Source organism: Pseudonaja textilis, chromosome 1 (genome assembly GCF_049901715.1).
Source record: "Pseudonaja textilis isolate UNSWEBS1 chromosome 1, rPseTex1.2, whole genome shotgun sequence".
In the NCBI taxonomy this organism is placed as follows: Eukaryota; Metazoa; Chordata; class Lepidosauria; order Squamata; family Elapidae; genus Pseudonaja; species Pseudonaja textilis.
In genome coordinates, this window is record NC_141990.1 from 16,615,591 (window position 1) to 16,634,875 (window position 19,285).

The window sequence follows — 19,285 nt, forward strand, 5'->3', positions numbered from 1 at the left end:
AACAATATTTCTGTTGGTGCAATCTAACTTGCCTTTGCCTTTGTAGTAATCATATCATATTACTGACTTGTATTCAGTTTATCATTAGCTACTAGTCTGATGTCTTTTTTTACAAGTATTGCCAAGGCAGACATCCTTCATTCTATACTTGTGAATTTGACTTTGGTGGCATTAGAGGAGGATCTCGAGGCACTATTGTATGCATAGGAACATCACCAACTGCAGATAAGTAATACTGTTTACTTTCTTCCAATTAGCAACAGGTAAACATAATTGTACTTGCTTCTTTCTATTGTGCTCAGTTGTGTCAGCACCTTTCATTCCAGGGATGTGAACAGAATAATGTGGCTATCTGTTGCATCTTTCCAGGCCATGCACTCAGAATTGTGACTCGGGTAGTTACAGAGGGGGCAATCATAATTATAAGCTAAAAGTAAATCTTTGTAACATGGCAACAGCTTGTTCCCAATTTTAGCTGGGAGAATTAAAAGGTGTCACAGGAAGCATAAGATTGGCAGATATAGATCCAATGTGCTGGATTAGAAGAATGAATCTGTTTACAGCACCAGTACATCAAATGTATAAAGGGCTGCTATTTTAAAATATTTTTAAAAATTCCAGATGGCAGCAATAGAAATTGAACAAGAGAAAGTTCTATCTGTGTTGATCTATTTATCTCATATTTCTGGCATATGGATATAAAAATTGCCAGCACTGTATCTGTTCTGTGCACGCACAAATATATAATCGCAAAGAGTTGTTGCCACAGCACAGGTTCAAACTCTACTGTATTTTAAGACAAATTCTGTCATTCCTATAATCTCTCCTTTCCTGTAGAAATGAATAAACTACACATACCTGGCTCCAGATTAAATTTTTGGCTGAGCTTGTAGACATATTATGCTAAAATCCAACAAACCATGATATGTGAGCTCAGTATCCTGCCAATTTTTTTTCAGTTGGCAATCAAGAAACATTGCACCCAGGTCAAAGTTGTTGATGGTTTCTAAGTTTTTTTACTTCTTATTTTATAATCGTATTCAGGCTTGCTGCCATACTCCACTAAAGTCCTTTGAACAGATGGCTTAATTTTCAAGGTGGGTTAAAACTGAGGGAAACACGCCCCCATATTTCCTGTGGTTTCACTTTAAATACTAGAAGAAAATAAGTATTATCCATTCATAAATAAAGATCACTTGCCTTGGCTTTTCCCTGGAAGTTAAAGGTCAGCACATATTCACCAGGCCGTGTTTCGCTCTGCCGAATAACAAATAATCCATGGCTTTTGACTCCACCAAAGAGTACTAGCTGGGCTGCTTTAACCCGCGATAGTGTCCCATGGAACCAAGGAAACTCCAAGAGGTTGATTTCTGCTTCCAGCTCATTTTCATCTCCTATCACATTAAGGAAACAGGAAAAATAAAATTCAAAACCTAAATGCCTTATATTCATTACAATGCTGTACGGATGGATGTTTGAGTAGAGAAATTATTGTAGGTTTTTCCACTTATCAATATACGTTTGTACCTGAATGCTCTTTCAGCAAAGTGATATGGCTAACGTTATCTTTTCAGCAATTCAAAAGTGTCTGTATGTACGTTACAATGCATACTTTTCTACTTCATGGATGAGAATTAGAATAGAATAGAGCTAGAAGGGACCTTGGAGGTCACCACACTATAAAAAAGATGTTGAGACTCTAGAAAAAGTGCAGAGAAGAGCAACCAGGATGATTAGGAGACTAAAACATACGAAGAACGGTTGCAGGAACTGGGCATGACTGGTCTAGTGAAGAGAAGGACCAGGGGAGACATGATAGCAGTGCTCCAATATTTGAGGGGCTACCACAGAGAGGAAGGGGTTAAGCTATTTTCCAAAGCACCTGAAGGCCAGACAAGGAATAATGGATGGAAACTGAACAAGGAGAGATTCAACCTGGAAATAAGAAGAAACTTTCTGACAGTGACAAACTTTCTGACAACCAATGGAACAGCTTGCCCTCAGAAGTTGTGGGAGCTTCATCACTTGAAACTTTCAAGAAGAAACTGGACTGCCATTTGTCAGAAATGGTATAGGGACTCCTGCTTAGGTGGGGAGTTGGACTAGATGACCTAGAAGGTCCCTTCCAACTCTGATTATCTGTTATCTGTTTCTAGTCCAGCCCCCTGCTCAAACACGAGAACCTGTGCTACTTCAGATAAGTGGTTGTCTAGTTCTTTTTTTAAAAACCTCCGGTGATGGAATGCCCACGATTTCTGAAGGCAAGCTCTTCCACTGGTTAATTGTCCTCACTGTTAGGAAGTTTCTCCTTAATTCCAGATTGTTTCTCTTTGGTTAGTTTCCAACCGTTGTTTTTTGTCCTGTCCTCTGGTGCTTTGTAGAATAATTTAATCCACTCTTCCTTGTGGCAGCCCCTCAAATACTGGAATACCGAATCAAATTATTTAGAGGTTATACATAATAACTCTGGAATATAAATCAGTGCACTTTATATTTAGAAGAGCTAATCAGAGAGCCAGTAGGAGCTTGGTTGTGGAACTCAGCAGGAGAAAAGGGGGAAAGACCAAAGAACTGCTTTCCTATGGTACGTGTGCTTTGCTGTGTGGAATAAAAAGATTATCTCCTACATAATTGGTAATGGCAAAGAATTGTTGATAACTCATTGTGGATGACCTGAGTAAATGCCTGCAAGTCGCTCCACAAGCAGAGGCTGCTGCTAAAAGAATACAAGGCAGCCCATTTTCAAACAATGAGCAAACAGAAAGCTAACAGGATTTTGACAGGAGAGCTTAAGAGGAACTTTCCTAACATATTTCTTCCAAGTGGTCGGTAGAAATTCAATTAATCTGAGACTGGAGCAAGAAGAAATAAAAGCCTTTTGTCAAGTGCAGGGAAATCAGGAAGTCCAGGCGGTTTAAAATGAATATAAAGGTTTATTGTAAGCTCATGCTCTCTACAATAATCTGAACTACTAATGGTCAAAGCAAATTGGTGGTAGATAAAAGAGTCAAAGGAATTCAAGTCCAATTCTGGACTTAGATCTCTTGTGGGTGCTAAGGGACTTGAAACTGATGATACATTTGACTCCTCCCTTGGGCTCAGTCTGGTCATCTCCCTACATCTTTCTATCTGTAGACTTCAAGAAACAGAAATAAAGAAAATGGACATACTTCACAATTATGACCTTCATGTCTGAAATGTGTGCCTAAAAACTATATTTTATACATATGCAGCAAGTGTAAGCTTGCAGCTGTGCACAAATAAATAGCACAGGGATTGCAGCAGGTAGTGGCAACACTTCAGCTTATAAGAAGTTTATTTACAAAAAACTTATTTATTACAAAAAGAATTGATAGAGGAAACATCCCTTTATAAAGAAAAACAAAGAACAAAGAAGCAAAATGGGAGTAATAACTGGAAATACATAGAAAATATTCTGCACCACTGAATTAAAAAATAACTTTGAGGCCTTTGCAGAAAACAAACAGGTTTGAAGTCTTTAATGACAGAAAAACTGATACTATTGAATAGAGCAAGGCTGACAAAACTCCTGGCCCACAGGCCAATTGCGTCACGCACTGGCCACGCCCACGCCCAGTTTAGCGATGGAGAGAAAAGTCATATGTCACGTGACACAGCCATGAAAACCTGAGTTTGACACTGCTGGAATAGAGGATGTATCTGTGTAATTGTAGCTTGCAAGAAGACACAGAAAGGTCTTTGTACTTGGTAACTTACAGCTACATGGAACAAACAGGCTGACTGATTTAATCAGCTCATAGAAGGAACTGTCTGCTAGAATCAGAGATTAACTGTTATAGAATTATTTTTGAATTTTATCAATTCTAGTGACAATTATCTTCTGTAATTTGACTCTGGATTTTCCTGAACAAAAAACTACTGGCAGGAGATGGTTATACCTCATGAAGACCGGGCAGATGGTATTGGCCAAAGCACATTAAACTTGATTAAGAGGGATTTAAACTGATTCTTGTGGGGATTGAAGATAAAACTTCTGAAGTAAGGACTTTGGAGAATGATTCTGGCACTGCAAAATGAAGTGAGAATATTCCCTATTAGCCCATTTAGTGAAAAATCTCAAGAAACCTTGTATTGACTCATAAATGTAATCTTTTTCAGTGTCTGCACATTGTTACCGTATGGGAAATAAAGAAGATGAGCCCAAACTCATAGCATAGGAAGTTAAAATGATTTAACATACATCATTTGTTGCAATGGAATGTGTAGATGACCTTGGGGAAATGAGGAGAAGAGATGCTGCCTAGGAAACAATCAGACAAGAGATGTAAGAGCCCCCAATGGCTTAACAACCAGAGAAAGAAATTTAGGAAGGACATGCCCTAATGGATCAAGCAGTTAAAAGTGGCAGTGATTTGCAAGATTCTGATAACGTGGCCTTGCAATAAAGTAAAATTAGATCATCTAATCCTGATTTACCTGAGAGGGTAATATTTGTTGATGTAGCAATTGAAGAACACAATTAATTTAAAAGAAAACAATATTCCAATTCCCAGAGCTAAAAAAAACCCTGTGAAAAGATTCAAAAGATAAAACTACCAAACTTTTATTGGAGCTCAGTCTTCTCCAACATACGGTTATGAAAAATTGTGAGAAACAGGATCAAAAACTGAGATGGATAGAACTTTGCACATTTTCTCTGAAAAATTACCGGGAATGAGTGAAATGCCAAATGAATGGAGAAAGGCAAATTTTCTGCTATTAAAAAGAGAAGAAGAAAAAAAGAATCCAAGAAATCACAGAGCCCTCAAAGCCCTAGGAAAGCACTAGACCTGTGTAGGCGAACCTTTGGCACGCATGCCAGAAGTGCCAGCCCACAAGCCGTTTCTGCCAGCCCGCAAGCCGTTTGCTCAGAACTGATCCACTGCGCATGTGTGTGCCCCCACCCCCAGCCAGCTGATTGTCGGGTATCTGCCGCACATGTGCGGGGGGAGATGTGTGCGCGGGAGACGTGTGCGCATGCACAGGGGGTGGGACGCATACGGGGTCGCATGTGCGTGTGGTGCATGTGGGGGTCTTGCACAGACATTGCATTATGGGTGCAGGCATGCGTGTGTGCTTTCGGACACAATGACAAAAAGGTTAGCCAACACTGCACTAGACCAAATACAGGTAGTCCTCAATTCACAACAGTTTATCTAGTGACCGTTCAAAGTTACAACATCATTGAAAAAAGTGACTTATGACCATTTTTCACACTTCCGACCATTGCAGCATCCCCATGGTGATCAAAATTCAGATATCTGGCAACTGACTCATGTTTATGCTGGTTGTAGTATTCCAGGTCATGTGATTACCTTTTGTGATCTTCTGACAAACAAAGGCAATGAGGAAGTCAGATTCACTTAACAACCGTGCTACTAACAACTGCAGTGATTCAGTTATCAACTGTAGCAAGAAAGGTTGTAAAATGGGGTAAAACTCACTTAACAAATGTCTTGCTTAGCAACAGAAATTTGGGTTCAATCGTGGCCCTAAGTCAAGGACTTCCTGTAATAAATGATTACATTCTGAGCACCTAAAGAAATAAAGAGGTGCTTACCAGAAGACTTCATAGACTTATGAAAAATGAGTCTTATTATCTGTATCTTATACTTGCCCAATATACTTGCTTAATATCCTCTACAGGAATGCTATGGACAAAACCTTTATTTCAGGGAGGCACATGACAATGATATTCAGTTCAACATGGAATGAATGGAATGTCTATAAGATGTTTTTATAACCAGTTCAAAAACTGGAAGAAAATGCAAAATAGAGCGCCAAAAGATTCACTTCTGCAGTTTGTACTCTTCAACATTTTTATTAATGACTAGAATGAAAAGATGGAGTGAATGCTTACCAAATTTGAAAATGACATAAAATTGGGTAAGATAAATAACTGAAGACAATAATAATATTCAAATAAACTTTCTAGCAATATGAGAAGTTCAACAGTGCCTGAAATTGTCTTCACAGGATATCATCATATGGATGCTACAGAATTGTTAGGCTTCACACTGGGCTCAGCTCTCCTGGTATTTAATTATATAAGCTATATAAGATTCTGCACTCCATGACTTTCATTCTTGACTTTTTTTCTCCTAACTTCTTGCCTATTCTCGACAGCCTTGCTAGGGATCCAGTCTATGTTGACAATGTTTCTCTCTAGCCTGAGAACCATCATATTCTACATTACCAACTTTATTCATTACAAAAGCCAACTTGTCAATATGTTTTTATTTCATTTTATATTTCTTTATTGTACAGAGCAGAAGTTAGCCTTGAATGTTTAAGTAAGCCTGTCAAATCCTATGAATCTGTCATGCTAGATTATTTGCCCATCTAGCTTATTATCACAACCTACTCACACTTATCAGCCACTTCAGGATTTCAGATTGTTCCTAGTCTATTTGTTATAAATAATTGGAACAACACTGAAACTGCAAAGAATGTGAGAAAAATAATGGGCATTAATAACAAACACAACTTTAGCAAAATTGTTAATTGCTGACATGGATAATTCAATACTTTGTAAGGTACACTGTTATCAATATATCTAAAAAGAAGCAGAAGCATACTTTTTGGATGGGAGAATGAACAGCTGATCTTTTCTAAGCTGTGAAAAACATAAGTTCCACATCATCTGAGGAAGAGAACTACTATACCTGCTGTGTGACTGCTATTGGCTGGAGACTCCAGTGTCTGCAGGAAGTTCTCTAATGGCACATGTGCTCTGTATTCCCCTGCAGAGATCCTGCCATGTGGTGCTGTTACAATTGTGGTAGCATTTGATATGCTATCTGAGGCAGTTGAGCCAGCACACCTATCCTGGCACCGGGTCACATCTGAAAGATATTTTTATTTCCTTTTTAAAAAAAATCCATGCTACTTTTTCCAAACCACATTTTCCTAATGACAGAACACATATAGATTCAAGGCTGCCAATTGCTTCAAATCATTATTACATTTTTTTTTTCAAGATACTCTTTCAGATCCTTGAGATACCTGTTAAACCAGGGATTACAAGACAAAAGAAAAGTTTATGGACGCCCCAGGATTTTTGATATAACTTGCATCCTGCTACAGTAAAAATTAATGCCTCCAGTTGGAGATTGGCAAAGTTCAGGTACATGTGAGGACCTGAAAATTAAACTTTTACCAAAACCAGTGTTTAAACAGAATAGCACACCAGTCCAAACTAATTTTTAAGACAATCCTTTTTTAAAAAAAAACAAAATCTTATTACCATCAGCTAGGAACTCACAGCTACAAGATGACACTCTGCTTGGCAGGCAAGCTCCTTGGGTACAGGAAGAGAGTTCAATGTCATCACCACTGTCCCTGGAAAGAAGAGAAGAGTGGGCGTTTGGACAGTGGATGGTGCTGCACCAGTGAGTTTCTGCAGCTGTATGCTGAACACTGGAAGGAAGGGTAGAGCAGAGGAGGGGTTGCAAAGTTATCATTCACCAACTGGAGAGGATTCACATAAAATATGTATTTTGTAATCTTACTAAGGGTCCAGAAATGGTAACCTTGTGAATACTGCTACATCTGTTCAGAGCTGCATTGTGGGAAAGCTCTCCATTGTCTACTCATTTGCATGCACTAACTCATCCTCACCCCATAAATCAGGACTGTAAGAGGGGAGACTAACCCTGCCCAAACCTGGAGGAATATTATCTTGGTTCTTATATATGGTGATGGTTATAATGGCAAGAAGAATGACTGCTTATCCAGGCTGTGGGGAGACCAGAGCACATAGAAACGGGGGCAGAAGAGCAGTTAAAAAGGTGTTTGCCACTTATATCCTTTCCTTGCTGACCCTCATGAAAAGCTAAAATGGAGAACTGACAATATCAAAGCACTCTTATCCCCTTTGGGAGAAATAGGTCATATAGGTAGTCATAAGGAGGCTTTCCCCTATGGCTTGTCCCTAACAGTTGGTAACCCAGGACACTGAGCTTCTAATCCTTACTATGCTAGCTCATAACAGTCCTGTCAAATTAGAATAAAAGTTTATCATTCTGTCTCTCAGAATAGTCAAACACATGGCTCAAGGAAAAAAAAACAGCTTTTAGGTAATAGATGGACTGTTTTTGGCCCCTGAACTTAAGTGAATTTTAACTCTTTAACAGCCTCCTCTGACTATAACTACTGAAAACCAATGCCACAATACCCCACTCACTCTGAGACTAATGAATACTATATAATAAACAGTAGGGGTATTCAAACTTGACAACTTTAAGACTTGTGGACTTCAACTCCCAGAATTCCTCCTCCGGTCATGTTAGCTCAGGAATTCTGGGAGTTGAAGTACACAAGTCTTTAACTTGCCAAGTTTGAAGATCCTTGGTATACAGGTACATTTTAAAAGATAGCATAACACTGTGACAAAGAAAACTCCCAATGGGCACAGACAGAAGTAAAAATATACTAGCAGTGTTTCCTTTTTCATTTTCAAGGTGAAACTTGAAAAATTAGAATATCGTGCAAAAGTTCATTTATTTCAGTAATGCAACTTAAAAGGTGAAACTAATATATGAGATAGACTCATTACATGCAAAGCAAGATAGTTCAAGCCGTGATGTGTCATAATTGTGATGATTATGGCTTACAGCTCATGAAAACCCCAAATCCACCATCTCAGAAAATTAGATTACATGCAATCAATAAAACAAGGATTGTACATAGAACAATATCGGTTCTCTGAAAAGTATAAGCATGCATATGTATTCAGTACTTGGTTTGGGCCCCTTTTGCAGCAATTACTGCCTCAATGTGGCGTGGCATGGAAGCTATCAGCCTGTGGCACTGCTGAGGTGTTATGGAAGACCAGGATGCTTCAATAGTGGACTTCAGCTCTTCTGCATTGTTTGGTCTCATGTCTCTCATCTTTCGCTTGGCAATGCCCCATAGATTCTCTATGGGGTTCAGGTCAGGCGAGTTTGCTGGCCAATCAAGCACAGTAATCCCACAGTCATTGAACCAGGTTTTGGTGCTTTTGGCAGTGTGGACAGGTGCCAAGTCCTGCTGGAAAATGAAGTCAGCATAGCATCCCCATAAAGCTAGTCTGCAGAAGGAAGCATGAAGTGCTCCAAAATCTCCTGGTAGTCAGCTGCGTTGACCCTGGACTTAATGAAGCACAGTGGACCAACACCAGCAGATGACATGGCTTCCCAAATCAACACAGACTGTGGAAACTTCACGCAGGATTTCAAGCATCTTGCAGTGTGTGCCTCTCCATTCTTCCTCCAAACTCTGGGTCCTTGGTTTCCAAATGAGATGCAAAAGTTGCTCTCATCAGAAAAGAGGACTTTGGATCACTGAGCAACAGACCAGTTCTGTTTTTCTTTAGCCCAGGTAAGACGCTTCTGACATTGTTTGTTGTTCAGGAGCAGCCTGACAAGAGGAATATGACATTTGAAGCCCATGTCCAGGATCTGTCTGTGTGTGGTGGCTGTTGATGCACTGACTCCAGCCTCAGTCCACTCCTTGTGAAGGTCCTCAACACTTTTGAAGGGCCTTTTCCTGACAATCCTCTCCAGGCTGCGGTCATCCCTGCTGCTTGTGCACCTTTTTCTTCCACACTTTTCCCTTCCACATAACTTTCTATTAATGTGCTTTGATACAGCACTTTGGGAACATCGAACTTCATTTGCAATTATCTTTTGAGGCTTTCCCTCCTTATGGAGGGTGTCAATGATGATTTTCTGCACAACTGTCAGGTCAGCAGTATTTCCCATGATTGTGCTTCCTACTGAACCGGACTGAGAGACCATTTAAAGGCTCAAGAACCCTTTGCAGGTGTTATAGCTTAATTAGCTGATTAGAGTGGGACACTTTGAGCCTAGAATATTGAACCTTTTCACAATATTCTAATTTTCTGAGATGGTGGTTTTGGGGTTTTCATGAGCTATAAGCCATAATCATCACAATTATGACACATCACGGCTTGAACTATCTTGCTTTGCATGTAATGAGTCTATCTCATATGTTAGTTTCACTTTTTAAGTTGCATTACTGAAATAAATGAACTTTTGCACGATATTCTAATTTTTCAAGTTTCACCTGTAGAATACATTAAATCAACTAGTATTTAGAGATCAGCTTGTTCAGAGGCTTGATAAGAGCAGAAAGAGCTACCTGCTGGCTCTCTATATGAAAACACTGTATTTGCCTTTCAGCCAATCAGCACAGGCTTTATGTCATTGCATCAGATAATCACTATTGATTGAAACTACAGTATAACTGCCTACAGCTTGTCTTTTATTTTTTGTTAAATGCTGTGAAGTGAATGGGAAAACTTCCGTATAGGGCTTCCAGATGTAGGCTGCAAATGTGGACAATGGCTGGATGGCTGAGAAGAGTGTTTCCCGTAATTCTCTGCTGCCTCCTAGCAGTGATGTAGATACAGTAGCTTAGTAGACTTAACTAGTCCAGAACTGTAGAATTCACAAAAGAAAGTCAGGGGCTTACCAAAAGCCAGTCAGTCATCCCAACTTTTACATAGACATAGAAAGCAATAAGTACTATTGTACTTGCAAAATACATATTTTGCTGCAGTAATGCTTATATCTTTGGGTTCCATTTTTTTTAAAAATAAATGGGTCTATTTAATTTGTTAAAAAGTTAAATGATCAGCTAGCAAACAGCCAAGCCAAGTCTGACAAAATAAAGATTCTAGTTAGCCATAGCCTAAAGCTTTGTTTTAAGAGCCATCCACCTGCTCAGAGAAAACGACAAAAATAACATGGGAATGGTAACAAAGCAGAATGGGAGATAATAGGAGTCCTAAGAAGATACCTCAATAGTTTGCCTTCTCATAAATGAGCATTTTGGGATTGCCAGACCGATAAGTGTTCCTTCTGCAAATAAGTAGGTCCCCCCTGAAAGCCATTTTTGATCATACCCATTGCACCTTCTCAATATTTCAAAATGTGCTTAAATGACCAAAAAAGGTTTCTATTCTTGTTCTGCAGGTTTATTTTTCAAAAAAGGGCTTTACAAATGAGAATAAATACTTAAATATCGTCAGCACACTGCAAAACAGCACCCATTTAAAATGGTTAACAAAGGGCTTGTGTGCTAAATACTCAACAGTCACCAAAAATAAGGCTTTTTTAATCTGGGAGAAAAGTTTGCAAAGGAGTTAGAAGAGTATTTGAGCTCTTTTAGAGTGACAACAATGCACAAAAAAGAGAATCTGTTTTGCTGAAATGGTGCTCACGTGCCAGATCTTTCAAGGTAATGACTAGGAGGAATGGCTTTGACATAATTCTTAAAGCCCAGACAAATGTAAGTAATACTGAAGATAACTTGGTAAAAAAATCCAAGGAAAACCTTGGATAGCAGGATACCGCTAATCGTTGAGATATTCTCATTTCCACAAAGAGCTATTCTAGCAACATTTGTTAAGCATGCTCAATATCAGATCACCATGATGTCTTACCCAGGATCTATGCAGTCTTGTATATCCGCCACCCAGGAATGTTTCTGTAATGAATCTATCGTTTCAAGGATATATTCAGCACCATTTTCTACCTAGATGGAAAATATAGATATTTATGAACATGCTGATCTTACAGAAAGCTATTGTTTTAGATACTTTTAGTGCAAAATGAACTATTTCCCCACAGTACAACAGCCCAGTTGTAGAAAGATTTGGAGTAGACCACTGAATTCACACGTAATCCTAAATTACAAATAAGCAAATCACATTATGTCTAATTATGAAGTGTAAGCCTTTCATAGACAAATCTGACCTTATGGAGCTGCAAACAAACAGGAAATTCTGCTACAGAAAGATTATTTGACAGCTGCTTGGGTGAGGGGACTTTCTGCTGGATTATGCAGATATCTTGGTAGAAAATAAGATGGTAGCTATTTGTGTGTATTAAAGACATCAACAGAGTTAGAGTAGCTAAGCAAGCAGCAGAAAGATAGCATAAAACTAGAATCCTAGCTCCCAACATTTGATCCTATAGCAAAAAGGATTTTTAATACAGTACCTCTTTTCCATCTAGTCTGGTATAAAATCTGTTACCAGATCAACCCCAATAAGAGAAGAGCTATAAAATCTGCGCTGAATGGTTCCTGACAATCATTGGGTAACAGTCAACTAAGAAATGTAGAAAGTTCAGAAGTTCTCAGTCTCTTTTCAAGAGTACAACAATTGTTTTGCTGGGTTGGCCCAATCTTAGCTCAAATATAGTGTCATCTTATAGGGGAGATAGGTGGCATAAAAATTAATTAATAAATACAATCAAATAACATGATCACATTTCTATTAAGATTTTATTAAAAGTAACATACAACTATCCAAGTTCATTGCAGAGTGACACTGTGAGGGGGCTGAGTTATGAGATAGGTTACTTATCCTGGATTATTCAATGATCTTTATTGGATTTGAATATGGGCTTTAATAACTACCTGCCACCTTGTTGCATAGAACAGTATTTTTCAACCTCAGCAATTCAGATGAACTCTTACACATTTTTAAATGCCTGAGGGTTGAGAAACACTGAGCCATTAGAGATGGTAAAATAGCATGTACCATTCTGGATTGCAAATGGAAGAACACTTGTGAAAGCTCCCTAATGCTAGAAATTCTTTGCAAACAGAAAAGCAATTAGCAGGCAAAGAAGTATGTTAAATAGATGTAGTGCTAATTTTCTTTTTATAGGGTGCTCTTCTACAGATACTTAAAGAAGATTTACAACTGAACCTGAAGATTTCAGCATAGTTAATATATAGTTACTGTTTTGCTTTCTTGCAATGATCATTCAGATTTTTGCAGCCAGATATGATGCCCAAAGCTATGAGAAATGAGGAACTATTAACATGTCCATTCAACTTTCTTCTCTTAGAGACTAAAATATCCATTGTTTTCTATTTTATAAACTTGCTGTAAACGTGGGCAAAACAAAAAATATGAAAAATATTCCGTAGCAATGAAATCCTCAAGTTAATTAATGCATCCGTTCCAGAAGAACTGTTTGCTTGGATCAGTGTCAATGTTAATTACTACCGAGGGCTGAATTAACTGATACTGCTTTTGTCCTTTACAACCCTGCAGAATTAAAAACAAATAAGCACAGGAACTGGATGTGCAGTGAAATCAATGCCTCTTTTCCTGCATGCCCAGTTTGGCTTCCTCTCACCTATTTTATGACAACAATACAAATAATAATTTAATTTTAAATTTAAATTTAATTATTTAAACTATGTTATGTTTTACTTTGAATTTTAGCAGACTCAAATCGATTGATAAAAGGAGCAGAGGATGAAAGAATGACTTTTCAGACACCAAAGATAGGCTGGTGTGAATTAGGATGGATAGATGTGAAAGATGAAAAAAAATATATAATAATTTTATTTTCTGCTAGATTAGCCTTTCCCAATCTAATGCACTCTAAAGATGTTGGAACAACAGTTCCCCAAATTCCTGACCAGCAAGGAACATGGACTGGGAATTATGGAAAATATAATTCCAACATATTTGGAGGGCACTAACTTGGGGAAGGTTCTGCCTTTTATTCTATGAACGCCAGATAATTCAGACAGACAGCATAACAAGTTTTTTTCAGAAGCTCCCAAACAGAAAACAAAATTAAATCCAGTGCCCGGAGATTTCTAAAGACAAAGCAAACACCAAGAATCCTGCTCCTCACAAAAGCCCCTTTTATTCTCCCTGAATTGGGAACTAGAGCTTGGATGGAAGTTTGTTGATTTGTCAGAAAACTGCTCAGGCAGCAGCTAGGCCAGTTGCTATGGCAACAGCAAAGGCCACAGGGCATCCTTTCAGTCCCGTTAGTCCGGGGCTTATAAGGAAATGCTGCAATTTTAATGAAAAGGGGAAAGGAAAGCTCATTAAAATACATAAACTAGAAGGGCGAGAGCTGGGCAAATGCTTGAAAACAGCTCTGCATTTCCCTGTTTTTAAAATTAAGTACTATTGTGATCTAGACATAGAGGTGCTTCTTTACTATACAGCTCACAGCCTGAATGCATGCATCCATCCCTATCCCTATCTCTCTCCCCCTCCTTCTCTCTCTCTCTCTCTCTCTCTCTCTCTCTCTCTCTCTCACACACACACACACACACACACACACACACACACACACACACACACACGGCTTTAGTAATAAAAGCCAAAAGTCTTCTGGCAAATTAAGATTAACAAATGTATCACAGTCTATGCTTTTTTGTGGATACAGTCCACTTCACCCTAAACATTAAGCGTAAATTTCCTTTTGCTTTCATATGCAACTAATAGCATTTCCCCTTCCCAAAGGGCCTTGGAAATTGTTGCAAAGATAAGATGCTCTGAATTCCTTTGATCAGAAATAGCAGAAAATAGGCTAAAATAAAACAAAAACAAAAAAAAAACACAAAATAAAATAGTGTCCAGAAAGAAGGAAAAATCATCGGAATAAATTATATTTGGGGGGGGGGGGTGGCATCTATAGTTTTTCCAAATAGAAGCCTATGGACTCTGATATTCAGTGATTCCATGCAAGTGCAAAACAAATAAAGACAATACAGATGACAAGTGACAAAGACAATCCAGAAACCTCAGAATTCCTTCTAATCCTGTGACTGAGAAGCATAGGACATTTTTTCTTTGGGGTAGGGCTGAAGAGAAGTATATTTTAATCCCACCACACCCAAGTCAACCAGGATCTGCAAGATGTTTTTTTTAGTATTAGTTTGTAGAATGTGTCATTTAGAATAGTGGTCTCCAAACTTTCTAGCTTTGTGGATGTCAGGGAAAAGGGGGGGGGGATGGTTCCATGCAAGCAGCAGGCAAGTGTGCGCAGCTCGATTTGCATGAGCAGTCGGCATATGTGCCCACCACTCACACAATTGGAAGTGTAAGTGGATCTGCATGCACATTGCGCTTGCCACCACTTCCACAGCCTGATTCTGAACGGCCCGGGGCCTTGTAATGGGCCATAGCTCAAGGTTGGAGATCCCTGATTTAGAATACATGGACCACACACATCCAGGATGTTTTTCAGGCCATGCTGCCTTACCTTCAGCACAAAGGTGTTATCCTTGTCTGGCATCTCCAATGGCATAGTTGTGCGCACCTCAATAATAGCTGAGAGAGGGATGCTGACCTTTGCTTTGGAAGCCTGAAAAGCCAAACGGATAGAAAGAGATTTAAAGAATTTAAATTTAATGACAAAAACTAACCTTTTGCTCTGAAGCATACCAAAGCAGTTAAAATGAATGCAAATGTTATACTAGCCTCTGCCATTATTCAAACATATCACTTCCCTTGAGCCTTCCAGTAATTTCAAATACTTTTAATTAAAAATATGGTATCCAATGGGAAATAGAAGGTAATAAATTTAATTTTCATATCTCTGCAGAGTATCAATTTGTCCCTCTTTTAAAACTATATTTTTTTCGATGTGGATAAACAGAATGCAATTCCTTTCCATTTCTATTAATTAAAGCAGGGCAAGCTAAGAAAGAATCAAAGAAAGCTAAAGTAAAAGGGTTTGATAAAAACAAAAAAGCCAGTTATAAATAAAGTGAATGTGACTGGCTCAGATGGTACACTTCCCGGTAGAGTATACGCACAAATGAATTCCATGTCAAGCTCTTTGAATAATATACTTTTTAAAACAAAAGAAATGTAGACTGAAAGTTCAAAGCACAAAAGGTTGAAGAGATTGGAGCCAAAGAGCCTCAGAAGACACAAGCAATTCTTTTATTCTGGCAAACAGGGAGATTTTCTTAATGGGATGCTTACCAAGGGATTTCAAATAAAGGCAAAATATTTATCCAGTCTAAAAGGAAGCAATATTGCCATATTGTTCAGTTTTGTAGCAGTAATTTGTAACCATTAATAACTGTTTATAACAGTTATGATTGCTCACTTAATTGTTTTTCTGTGCTCATGCCCAAAACAATTATGTTTCTTAATGCTGGAAATTGCCAGTTAAGTCAAATCAGCATATCAGTTAACTAGGGCAGAGGTGAAGGCCTAAGGAAAAGGGGACAACATTCACTAAACATTATTCTAGTTCAGTGATTTCCACCCTTTTGTGCTTTTTAGCTTGAATGAGAAATTCCATAATCCACTACAGCAGAACTGGTACAAGAATGCTGCAAGAATATGAAACTCTAAAATATACTAACACTTCTAAAATGTTGAATTTTTTTCTATGTTGTTCTTATTAAAATATGGGGTACAACAACATCATACCTCACACTATTTCCCTATAGGAAGAATACAACACACCCCATTTCCTAGAAACAAGTGTAGGATCAGATCTTAATCTAGAGAGAAGTATGGAGATATGTGGCAGCTGCTAAGAAAACAGGAATTTAACCAGGGAAAACAGAAAGCGAAAGAAGGAAATTCAAGATTGCCCACCCACCCCACCCCACCCATACTCTTTTGTATAAAACAAAGGAGAAGGGAAACACAAACAGGTTTCAGGAGTCTGTTCTTATTGCCTACATCAGTGTTTCTCAACCTCAGCCACTTGAAGATGTGCGGACTTCAACTCCCAGAATTCCACAGCTGGCTAGTGAATTCTGAGAATTGAAGTCCCCACATCTTCAAGTGGCTGAGGTTGAGAAACACTGGCCTACATCAATAAAATAGAGTTCTATACTCCTTGTGCTGTGGATTTCTTATCTTGATCTGCTTCAAAGTACTGATATAATCTGTGCTAGGTCTTAATCCTTGAGAGCTACTGTACTTTTTCTTCAAATATATTCAATCAATACAATTAAAAATATGTTTTAAACAGGGGCAAGCTGCCTTCTTACCAGAGGAAAAAGTTCCCCACATCATAGGAGGCAGAGAACTTTTTTATGGGCAGGAATGATTTTTATAGTTGACACTGTGTTCAGGACCACAGAGCCCAGTTGTAATGTAATGGTATCCCTTTAGTAGGAGTAGGAAAAGAAAAAACTATTGCCTCACAACTGTTTTCAGTGAATTAAGTCAAATGGAAACTTAGTACACCTACCTACTGTATTGACTTCCTAGCCAAATGTGGCAGGAAATTGTGCGCCTCGAATAATACAATGTAGAGATGGGTTGGCAAGGATAAGGACAGTGCATCAGAAGAAAAGAGTCTGTGTAATGACAGTTGTTTGTTAGAGAAGAATTTTTGATGGAATAACTTCTGATGATGGTGCCTGTCAGGCGCAAGAAATCAGGAGCCAGGACAGAGCTCAAAAACACTATAAGTTTATTCCATGCTATCTATATACAAGATTCTGATCTACTAATGATCAGGTCAAATTGATGCCAGATAATTTGATGCACTTTAAGGGGGCATCTGACTTACAGTGGGTTTCTTTCGGGGGCGGGGGGGGCGCATAGGGACTCTAGATTGTTGATGCATTTGACCCTGTCTGGTCATCTACAGTGCTCCAGTTTTAAGATTCTTTCATGGGAGAGAATAAAAATGGCATTGACCTCCTAAACTTTCTGGGACCACTGAGACTTATATATTCACCCACACATTTTCAAAGCACCTTAAGCTAGCACTGATGATGTTACCTAGTTTGGGTAATGAAATGTCTGCAAGAAAACAACCAAGCTCGTGGAGGAGCTACAAATATTCTCCTTTATTGATTTTCAAAGCAATTTCTTTCCCTTGTTCTGCTGGTTTTAAATTGTTTCCATGCTGATCACTGATTTTATTCATGTTTATTCTATAATTCTCTACTATCTATGAAAATGCAGGGCAATGTGAGAATATATTTATGCAGACTTATTTTCTAGGTCAAATTAAACATTATCCTAAATCTGCCTGAACAAATTGCTCTTTCCAACTACAACTTGGCCTTCCCTTGGAGAGTAAGGAAAGACTCAGAAGGGAAGGAATGGAAACAAGATCTTTCACTTGTTTGGAGCCATAAAAGGAGTTCACCTGAATGGGATTTTCCATGCACTCTTGTCCGGTATGCTCACACTGGCAAATTCCCCTTGGCTCAATTTTCAGATATCACCACAGCATGAAGAAGGCGCTCATGTAAGATTGTTGAGCACAGCATTTCTATCCACTCTCTCAGACTGCAACTCTCAAATCGCTTACGGCCAACGGTATATTTTACACTCAGCTGCTCGGACAGCTGGCCTAACAAGAGTCTTGCAAATCCAAAAAGGAAGCACACTTCACAGCTCAGTGGCATCAAAACCCTCCAGTTGTAGGGTTGGTTCTTCCTCTACACCCACAGTTGACAAGTAGAGGACAGAAAAGGAACAGAAACAACTCCAGGACACAGGAAATTCTTTCGATCAAGTCATGCTACCAGGTCAACATTTATTGTCTCCCTTTGACAGCTGCCCTTATAACACTTATGTAACTCAACATTCATTTTAAACCAACTGGCAATATGAGCCCTTCTTGATCTTCAAGGGCCTTGACCTTGGAAACTGCTTGCATTCTGTGTTTCACACTTGTTCATTTGCTTCTAAACAAGAAGCACCAATGTGATGGTGTGAGACGTGGTTTATTTGCAGTTAAACTCTTGTAGCTTTCCAAAACTTTAGATATTCCCAACCCTTCCACTTAAGGGTCACAGTATACAACTATTGTGAAAGCACTCAAAAAGAAAAAGTATCCCATGTTTTCAGTGACATATTATTTCTAAGGCAGATTAACTGTGGAGCAGAGATGCTTTTAAATGTATCAGCATAAGACCCTTGCTGAAACTACAGAAGCCAGATTACAAATTTAACGGTTTTTGCAATGGATCATTGGAATGGAAGATGTGTAGTTATCCCAATATGAATAACATAAAAACAAGAATGAGAAGGAAGGAAGACATACTTCAGCAATTACTGCATCCTGCCAGTCTAAGGATGGTCTTTCTCTACTGTCCAATTTTTAAAATATGTTAAGATGGGCAGTGGTTTCAGGGGGCCAGAATGTTTGAACATCTCATCCTCTTTTTTAATTGCAACTCTAATTTTTTTTCTTCAATTTTGGAGAACCTTTAACACTAGTTGTTTAGCAAACAAATGAGGGTAGGGAAAGGCAATATAATGAAATCCAGAAATATTTGGGATTACTGTATATATTAATGGATTCATTTTTATTGCAACTTTCATTCATCTGATTATTTCAAATACTAACCATGCTCTGAATGAGCCAAATTATATGGCTAGAAAAAAATGGCACGTTCACTCAAACATTGCCTACCAGTCTTTGTAATATTCATAAGATAACCCAGTATCTGAAAGAAAGGGTATAGACCAGAGGTGTCAAACTCAAGGCCTGGGGGC

The 19,285-nt window shown here is 38.6% G+C and overlaps 1 protein-coding gene across 6 annotated transcripts in view; it reads right to left on the minus strand.

Moving 5' to 3' along the window:
* SH2B2 (SH2B adaptor protein 2) overlaps positions 1-19,285 on the minus strand; it is a 76,760-nt gene that overhangs the window by 5,278 nt on the left and 52,197 nt on the right. For 3 of the 6 annotated variants that reach the window (XM_087926800.1, XM_026708714.2, XM_087926807.1), the window contains 5 exons: positions 15,057-15,158; positions 11,471-11,562; positions 7,268-7,440; positions 6,687-6,866; positions 1,201-1,394 (listed from right to left, as the gene is read on the minus strand). In XM_087926800.1, the coding sequence (XP_087782926.1) occupies positions 1,201-1,394; positions 6,687-6,866; positions 7,268-7,440; positions 11,471-11,562; positions 15,057-15,158 (741 nt within the window). The remainder of the gene's footprint in view (positions 1-1,200; positions 1,395-6,686; positions 6,867-7,267; positions 7,441-11,470; positions 11,563-15,056; positions 15,159-19,285) is intronic. The other 3 variants (XM_087926821.1, XM_087926812.1, XM_026708715.2) reach the window with 3 other exon arrangements.